This window comes from Sceloporus undulatus, chromosome 1 (genome assembly GCF_019175285.1).
Source record: "Sceloporus undulatus isolate JIND9_A2432 ecotype Alabama chromosome 1, SceUnd_v1.1, whole genome shotgun sequence".
Lineage (NCBI taxonomy): Eukaryota > Metazoa > Chordata > Lepidosauria > Squamata > Phrynosomatidae > Sceloporus > Sceloporus undulatus.
The window spans coordinates 339565867-339575406 of NC_056522.1; the positions used below are offsets into that span (position 1 = coordinate 339565867).

A 9540-nucleotide genomic window follows, 5' to 3' on the forward strand; every position below is an offset into this window, starting at 1 on the left:
TCAGCCAGGTGTCCCCTCCCCCATCCTATATCTGTGCATTCATTTTCTCCACCCTAAGTGGAAAAAGTACCTTAAACTTCTCCTGTTGAAATTCATTTTGTTAGCCCGCTTTCTAGTCTATTCGGTCATTTTGAATTTTGATCCTGTCCCTCGGGGGTATTAGTGCGACTCCTAATTTGGTGTCATCTGCAAATTTGATAAGTATGCCCCCAATTCGTTATCCAAGTCATTGTAAAGATGTTGAATAGAACTGGGCCCAGGACAGTGCATGGTCTACAATAGCAGCAAACATTGGTCAGATGTATAAAACAACACATTCATCCCTCATAATAATACTGTTCTGGATGAACATTGATGCCAGAACAAACTACACTTCCCAGGATTCCCATAGCTTGAGCCTGGCAGTTAAAGCGGTGAAAACTGGATTATTTGTGCAGTGCGGAGGTAACATATTCTTGTTAGATGAGACTGGGAAGGGGAGATGTCCTCTGTAGGCAAATGCAGAAGCATGCAAATTTGGTGAAATAACATATCAGCGCAGGATAGACATTTCATGATGAAGAAAAGAGGTGTTGAGCCGATCCTAAGTAGTAGTACTTGTGAAACCTTGAAACCAGTGGTATTATTAAGGTTGCCATCACCCGGTGCAGTAACCATGGTGTAACCTCCCCTCCCCCATTGACCCTCCTTCCATCCCACACCATACAGAATCCTTAGTAATGTTTATTTGTACTAAGTTACTTATAAATTGTAATCCCATACCACGTATTACCAAATGCAATGGCAATAGTGTGACTAAAACTACATATCATACAGAAAGTGTAAAGGTATTTAAAAAAGGTAAAGGTAAAGGTTCCCCACTGACATGGTTTGTCCCTATTATGGAAGCAAACAGGCAGAAATCGATAGATCTGTGAAGGAGTACAGGAAAAATTGACAGCACACCAACGCAAGATGTTAAGCTGATCATTGGAGACTGGAAGGCAAAAGTTTGACGCAAAGAAGAACCAAAAACCAAAAACAGATTCGGATTACAACAAAAGAAATGAAGCAGATGAGCGTCTGATAGATTTTTGTGAAGCCAATAACCTGTTCATTTGCAAACACATTCTTCTTGCATCCAGAAAGAAGGATATGCAACATGGACATCACCAGAGGGTCAACACAAAAACCAAATAGACTATATAACTGGAAGCAAAAGATGGTGGAACTCTATACTGTGGCCAGGACTAGACCAGATGCCACTGTACACAGATCACAAATCATACAGTAAGACTCAAAAAGAAAACAAAACCAGTGATTATACCAAATACAGTATGATCCGACTCATGGTGACCCTTCCTAGATGCATTTTCCTCTGCTGCGAATTGGGTGATTCTTCTACTGTGACTAAAGATGGTACTGATGCTGCAAAGAGGTTTACATTGTTTCTTGTCTTGTGGGCTGCCTTGAGCCGTGTTAATAATAAGAATAAATACTTATTTATTTATACCCTGCTCTTCAGCCAAGGCTATCAGGTTAGATCCGGTGATGAGGCATCTGCAGAGTCCAATTCCCTGTTCTCCACTGCCGTGCCCAGATCCTGCAAGCCCCTGCCCATACCCCTGATTTAGTTGTGGTCTTCCTCTCTTTCTTCTACCCTCTCTCCTTTCCTGCATTATTGTCTTTTCAAGTGATCCATGTCTTCTCATTATGTTGGCCAAGTATGATGATCTCAACTTGATCAGCTTTGCTTCTGAGGGCAGGGAACCGTCTAAATAATAATAATAATAATATAAATAATAATATAATAATAATATTGTAAGCTGGCTCTGAGCGCTTTAGGGCTGAAGGGCGGGGTATAAATACTGTAAATAGATAATAAATAAATATTGTATGTTATTATGTTGGTAATCTTATTTATTATTCTATGAAAACAAATAAAAGGAAAGATGGTGTGTGTTGTTGTTTTGTTGTGTCTCTCGCTGGCTTGTGGACCATGGAGGGGAGGTTCCAGGTCCTTTAACCAGGCGTCACTCCAGAGCGTGGCCACAGCGCACTAAAAGGGAGCAAACCCCAACAGCCACCCTCTCCGCCTGGGCTCCCCCTGCTGCCTGCCTCCCTCCTCCTAGGCACGCGCCGGTCCTTTTGGCCACAGCCCTGGGAGCCCTTCCCGGCAGTCACACCCCTGGACAGGATGTATGCCTTATAGGATATTTACGTCAGTGGGTTTCCCGGGCTTAGGCTGAACCATTCGTCGCAGAGCCGTCGGGGGGGGAGTTTAGTATTGCTGGTGATGGTGATTGACAACTGCTTTCCTGATTCCCCCCCCCCCCCAAATAACCGGGGACTTTTCTTTTCTCATTTCTTATTAGGCACCCTGACTTTTTTTTAGTGGAAGGGATTTTTGTGTAGCTGAGAGGGGGAAGAATGCTCACAGCTGAATGGGGGTCACACACAGAGAGAGACACAACCCCTTCCCGGATGGACCCCCCGATTGTGAGTAGATCCCATTTCACAAAAAAAAGTTTCTGCGCAAGAGGATTAAAAGGCGCGGTGATCCCTCTCGTTTTTTTGACATCACCAGATGGTCAACACAAAAACCAAATAGACTATATAACTGGAAGCAAAAGATGGTGGAACTCTATACTGGTGGCCAGGACTAGACCAGATGCCAACTGTAGCACAGATCACAAATCATAACAGTAAGACTCAAAAAGAAAACAAAACCAGTGATTATACCAAAATACAGTATGATCCGACTCATGGTGACCCTTCCTCAGATGCATTTTCCTCTGCGCAAATTGGGTGATTCTTCTACCTAGTGACTAAAGATGGTACTGCATGCTGCAAAGAGGTTTACATTGTTCTTGTTCTTGTTGGCTGCCCTTGAGCCGGTTAATAATAATAATAATAATACTTATTTATTTATACCCTGCTCTTCAGCCAAGGCTATCAGGTTAGATCCTGTGGATGAGGCATCTCCAAGAATCCCTGTTCTCCACTGCCGTGCCCAGATCCTGCAAGCCCCTGCCCATAACCCCCCTGATTTAGTTCGTGGTCTTCCTCTCTTTCTTCTACCCTCTACCTTTCCTAGCATTATTGTCTTTTCAAGTGATCCATGTCTTCTCATTATGTGGCCAAAGTATGATGATCTCAACTTGATCATCTTTGCTTCCTGAGGGCAGGGAACCGTCTAAATAATAATAATAATAATAATAATAATAATAATAATTGTAAGCTGCTCTGAGCGCCTTTAGGGCTGAAGGGCGGGGTATAAATACTGTAAATAGATAATAAATAAATAATTGTATGTTTATTATGTTGTAATCTTATTATATTATTCTATGAAAACAAATAAAAAGGAAAGATGGTGTGTTTGTTGTGTCTCCTCTGGCTGTGGACCATGGAGGGGAGGCCCAGGTCCCTTTAACCAGGCGTCACTCCAGAGCGTGGCCACAGCAGCACTAAAAGGGAGCAAACCCCAACAGCCACCCTCTCCTCCGTGGCTCCCCCTGCTGCCTGCCTCCCTCCCTCCTAGGCACGCGCCGGTCCTTTTGGCCACAGCCCTGGAGCCCTTCCCGGCAGTCACACCCCTCTGGACAGGATGTATGCCATATAAGGATATTTACGTCAGTGGGTTCCCGAGCTTAGGCTGAACCATTCGTCGCAGAGCGTCGGGGGGGGGGGGGGTTTGGTTTGCTGGGGGGGGGGGTTGACAACTGCTTTCCCTTTTTTCCCCCCCCCCCCCCCAAATAACCGGGGACTTTTCTTTCTCAATTTTCTTATTAGCACCCTGACTTTTTTTTAGTGGAAGGGATTTTTGTAGCTGAAGAGGGGGAAGAATGCTCACAGCTGAATGAGGGTCACACACAGAGAGAGACACACCCCCTTCCCGGATGGAACCTCCCGATTGTGACGTAGATCCCATTCACAAAAAAAAAGTTTCTGCCGCAAGAGGATAAAAGGCGGCGGTGATCCCTCTCGTTTTTTACTCCAGCAGCAGAGCTCAGAGGCAGAGGAATAGGAAGAAGAAGAAGCCTAACGCTTGCCTACTCTAGGAACCCCTTAGTGGGGGTTATCGATTATTGGCTTGTTGATTATTATTGGCTTGTTGATTATTATTGGCTTGGTGCTGCTCCGAGATGATGTACCAGGGCTTCACCACCGCCGACTACGAGGCCTCTTCCTCCCGCTGCAGCAGCGCTTCTCCGGCCGGGGACAGCCTCACTTACTACCCCTCTCCCGCCGACTCTTTCTCCAGCATGGGATCGCCGGTCAACCCGCAGGTGAGCAGGGGGATCGGGCTATAGGTCCTATAGGGTGACTAGGCAGTCCTCCTTTTCCCGGACCTGTCATCCCTTCCAGCTTCGGGATCATCCCAAAACGTCTACCCTCTTTTTTTATTTGAAGCAGGGCTCTCTCTGTACTGGGAGAGAAATAATAATAATAGAGGTATGGAAATGTAGGTGTTATTGCTGCTGCTAATGATGATGATGATGAGCATAGGCCAAGAAAGCTCCAGGATAGGTTCTCGCTTTAGGGTCAGAAATGACTTGAAGGCACACAACAACAAGAAGCAAAAGCTTGACTCTATGTTTAGACGGAAGGTTTGAAGCTTTGGTTTTTTGGAGATGTCTGACATTTTCCCCTCTCCAATTTTGCGGTTGCCTCGGCCTCTTTTGAGGTGAGGACCTCGGTTCTCTCAGGGAGAACCCCTCTTGTTTACTCTGAAGTGGATGACAAGATTATTATTATTGTTGTTGTTGTTGTTGTTGTTATTACATAGAGAGATCTTGTATCCCCTTTGAGTCTCACTGAAAGAAAGAAATTGGCAGCAGGAGCTTTGGAAGACTCGAGTCTGCTTCCTCAGATGCATTTAGTGGAGTGGAAACCAGGGACAGGACTATATATGCCATTGGTATAGGAGGATGTCAATTCCAATTACAGACCCGTTGTGTGTGGAAATGAAGTTGCAGGAATAATAATAATAATAATAATAATAATGATGATGATGATGAAAGCAAGTGCAAGAGCAGGGTGAGCAGAGGTCCTCCAGTCAAGGAGGGCAATAGGGAAATGTAAGGCCTCCCAGAGAAACTGAGGACACTCTCCTAGAAAAGCCCCAAACAGTGTCAGTTCATGGACCTCAATGCCAACGCTTCTCAGTGATGCTCCAAAACTGGAGGGCCTCAGGGACAAAAGGAGGACAAGTCCGGGAAAAGGAGGACAGCTGGTCACCCTGGGCAAGAGCCATTCCCGGTCTCCACCTCCTGGACCTGAAATGGCTGCTTTGATACATCTCCCCCCAAAAAGTTACCTTAGGGGTTATATATTGATACCATACTAATACCTCCCATACTTTATGGATCACTTATTGATAAAGGACTGACAATATAGGACACTGATGATAGTGTAAAACTGTACATAGTATCACCAGTGTATTATAAGGCCATTCCTTTGTGATGGTGGGGAGGATCATGGTGTGTGTATGGGTTTTCTTTTGGGGGGGGACTGACCTGCGAGATGATGCCTTGCGAGGATGAAGAGGAGGAGGAGGAGGGGGGGAGCCTAACTTTGGAGCCGATGCGTAAAGCAGCTTCATTGATAAAAAAGAGAGAGCGGCGGCTTCATTCAGGAGACTCCGGAGCAGCGCTTGCGTCATTGCTGACGTCAGAGATATTTATAACCAGCCTCCATGTGACGAGGAGAGACGTCCGAGCCAAGCTGGCCCCGGGGAATGCAAGCGAGATGGGCGCCTTGGTGTCCACATTGGGTGGACAATCCGGTTTGAAACCGCTTCCACTGCCTTGGCTCCAGGCTATGGAATTTTGGGCAGGGTGCCACAACAAACGACCCTGCCCAGAATTCCATAGCCTGGAGCCAAGGCAGTGGAAGCGGTTTCAAACCGGATTATCTTCCCAGTGCAGACACTGCATTGTTTGTTTAATAAAACCCTAACCCACCCTTTTTGTCCCCTTTCAGGATTTCTGCACCGACCTGGCTGCTTCCAGTGCCAACTTCGTGCCCACCGTGACGGCCATCTCCACCAGCCCGGATTTGCAATGGATGGTCCAGCCCACCCTCATCTCCTCGGTGGCTCCTTCCCAGGCTCGGCCCCATCCCTACGGGCTCCAGGCCCCGCAAGCAGGACCCTATTCCCGGCCAGGGATGCTCAAGGCGGCCGGGAGCCGAGGGCAAAGCATCGGACGGAGGGGCAAAATGGAGCAGGTGGGCATCAGGGGGGCATTTGGAAGGACTTGAAGACATTGAAGAATATTTGGCCATAGAGAATCATTGGGGAATACTTATCCATAGAGAGATATAGGGAATATTTGCCCATAAGAGACATGAGGAAACATTGGAGATATTTCCTATATGTTTCCCTATGGCCAAGTATGGTTTCTCTATCGAAATACAGGGGTGGCCCCATTTAATTGTAATAGGTTTTTAAGGGTGTTTTTACTGTGTGAGCCGCCGCCTTGGGTCCCTCTCTGGGAGAAAGGCGGAATAGATATGAAACGAAATGATTCCTTGAAGGGAAAAGGGGGTTTATGAAGGCCTTTTGGAAGCCAAGGAGCAGCTTGAGACCCGTAGAAAAGGAGGAGTCCGGCTCTTTTGCTGGAGAATGAATGCCCTTGGAGCCCGCTTTAACTGCCACGGCTCCCTGCTGTGGCATCCTGGGATTTGCTAGGGGCACCAGGGCTCTCTCTCTCTTTGGCAGAGAAGAAGGAGGAGTGTCTCCCCAAAGGACAAGCCCCGCAAGGCCAGAGCCTTTGGCTTGGACTGTAGACTAAGGCGGCAGAACATCACTCCTTGGAGCCTTCTCTTGCGGCGGAGCAGGAGGCGCAGGGCAGGGCTCGGGGTTCAAGGGGAGGCCCCTTCTGGAGACTGACCTCCTTCTCTCCTTCCTTCCTTCGCTGCAGCTGACGCCCGAAGAGGAGGAAAAGAGGCGAATCCGGCGGGAGAGGAACAAGATGGCAGCTGCTAAGTGCCGCAACCGGAGAAGGGAGCTCACCGACACTTTGCAAGCGGTGAGTGAGTGAGTGGACCCCGAGGAGCCCCGGGCTGCCTCCTCCTCCCCCTCGCCTTCTTTCCCTCCCTCCTTCCTTCCTTCCTTTCTCTTCCTCTTCCCCTTCCTCCTCTTCTTTCTCTTCTTCCTCCTTCCTCCTCTTCCCCTTCCTTCCTTCCTCCTTCCTTCCTGCTCGGGGCCTGGCCCTAACCTCTCCTTGCTTCCCTTCCTCAGGAGACGGACCACTTGGAGGAGGAGAAGTCTGCGCTGGAGGCGGAGATCGCGCAGCTGCTGAAGGAGAAGGAGCAGCTGGAGTTCATCCTGGCCGCCCACCGCCCGGCCTGCAAGCTCCCCGAGACGCTCCGCTTCCACCAAGACCTGACCCTCGCCAACGCCGCCGCCTCCCCGCTGGGGCTTCTGTCCGGAGGCCCCTCGGAGGAAGAGGCAGAGGAGGAGGAGGAGGAGGCGATGGAGGCCTTGGCGCTGCGGGGGGAGGCCAAGGCCGAGCCCCTGGAGGACTTCTTCCTGGGGCCGCCCTCGCGGCGGGTGCCGGACGCGGTGGAGCTCTCGGGGGGCTCCTCGTCCTCCTTCTACGCCGCCGAGTGGGAGGCCCTGGGCCCGGCCTCGGAGCTGGAGCCGCTCTGCACCCCGGTGGTCACCTGCACCCCGGGCCCCTGCCCCCCCGCCGCCGCCTCCTCCTCCGGCGCCTACAGCTCGGCCTTCGCCTTCACCTTCCCCGAGAGCAGCGAGGCCTTCCCCAGCTGCGCCGCCGCCCACCGCAAGGGCAGCACCAGCAACGAGCCCTCCTCCGACTCCCTCAGCTCCCCCACGCTCCTCGCCTTGTGAGGCGCCCACCGCTGCTGCGCGCGCTGCATGGAGCCCCCAACCAGGAACCGAGGCCTCCCAGCTGGGATACAGCAAGGCAGCCCTCCTTTAGGGAGCTCTCTCTGCCCTGCCGCCGGAGCCAGGGCCTGCGGAGACCTCGACTCTTCTTCCAGAGATGTAGCAAAAACCGCATGGAATGTGTCTGGTCCCTGCCTCCCTCCCTTCTGCCTCCCTCAGGACTGCTCTCCTCCCCCTCCTCCGCCTCAGCTGGGCTTAGGACCCCAGGAACAACACAACCACAAAAACACTACCCTTTTCCCTGAGAGGACACCTCTCTAGGAACCCCTGGGTCCTCCAGTCCAACTCTGTGGTCAGCACCTGCCAGACATTGACCATAGACTTGCACCAGAGGAGCCACCAAGGCCTAGTGGAGCGCTCTCTCTAGGAGTCTCTGGGATGGTCCTTCGGTGCCGCTTTTGGTTAAAGTTGACCATAGAGTTGCGCTGGAGGACCTAGATATTCCTAGAGAGGACACATTAGTAAAATCTGTGAATAATCAAATGGGGGGACGAGCGTAGTCATTTTGTAGCATGTTCAACATGGCTGGGTTTGGGTTTACTCTCCCTCCCTCCCTTCCCTTTCCCCTCCCTATACTCTTCACTAGCATTAATCTGTTGGTTTCATGACTGGGTTTTTTTAATCTGGTGCTGGGGAGGGAGTTGTCCTTCAGACTTTGTTATCTAGTGCAGCTGACTAACAATAACTACTACTACTACTACTACTACTACTGTGTTCCTGGCAATATCGTGTTTTGATAACTTAGCAACTGACCCAACTTTAACTGCTGGGGGAGGCAAAACAAGAAGGAGAAGGGGGAAAACGGACTTTCTAGTAGATCAATAAATAGCTACATTGTCCATGTACCATAATAGTTCTCCTTGTACAGTAGATCAATGTTCATCCGTAACTTTTAACTGATCATTACATTGTTGAAGTGGTCTGAATGGTTTGGCATAAGTTTTCCATGAAAACGTTTTTTTATTGTGTGTTTAATTTATTTATGGATATTTATATTTATTTTTGGGTTTTTTTTCTACCTGGAGGTATTGAGATGTGGATGGTGGGTTTGGATTTAAAAAATAATAACAATTAAGCATTGTTCGCTTACTGTTCAAGACACTGTCAATAAAAGCATTGGTTGAATGCTATCAAAGTCTCTGTCGTCTCTTTATAGCAAAAATTCTGAAATCGATAATATATATATATATATATATATATATTTATTTCGGACTATGTTGGGGAATAATATGAGACAATCCAGGTCCAAATCTGCCCTGGCTTTTCCAAGGGGTCAGGTGTAATGGTAAATGGCCCTGGTTTCAAGTCATATCCAGCCTAGATCACCTTATCTTGGGGTGTTCTTGGCAAGATTTGTTCAAAAGAGGTTTGCCAATGCCTTCTTCCCTTGAGGCTGAGAGGATGTGACTTGCCCAAGGCTACCCAGTGGGTTTCATGGCCCAGTTGGGAATCGAACCCTGGTCCCCAGAGTCATAGTCCAACACTCAAACCGCTGCATCACACTCCTGTAATACCTTTCAGATCCAACTGTTTGTTATTGAAATGTGTTGCACCTTTATGAGCCCTGTTCTGTGTGATTTTAAACAACAATTGCTTAACAGGCATCATTCCAGGGCCTTCTAACAGTCTAGTCCTCTGCATAAGTA

The 9540-nt window shown here is 48.9% G+C and overlaps 1 protein-coding gene across 1 annotated transcript; it reads left to right on the forward strand.

Annotated features, from left to right (window-relative positions):
• Positions 1-3948: 3948 nt before the first annotated feature.
• Positions 3949-9024, forward strand: FOS (Fos proto-oncogene, AP-1 transcription factor subunit). The gene is made up of 4 exons (XM_042444966.1): positions 3949-4268; positions 5965-6210; positions 6906-7013; positions 7226-9024. The coding sequence occupies exons 1-4, from the start codon at positions 4125-4127 to the stop codon at positions 7835-7837; spliced, it is 1110 nt and encodes a 369-aa protein (XP_042300900.1). The 5' UTR covers positions 3949-4124; the 3' UTR covers positions 7838-9024.
• Positions 9025-9540: the final 516 nt, after the last annotated feature.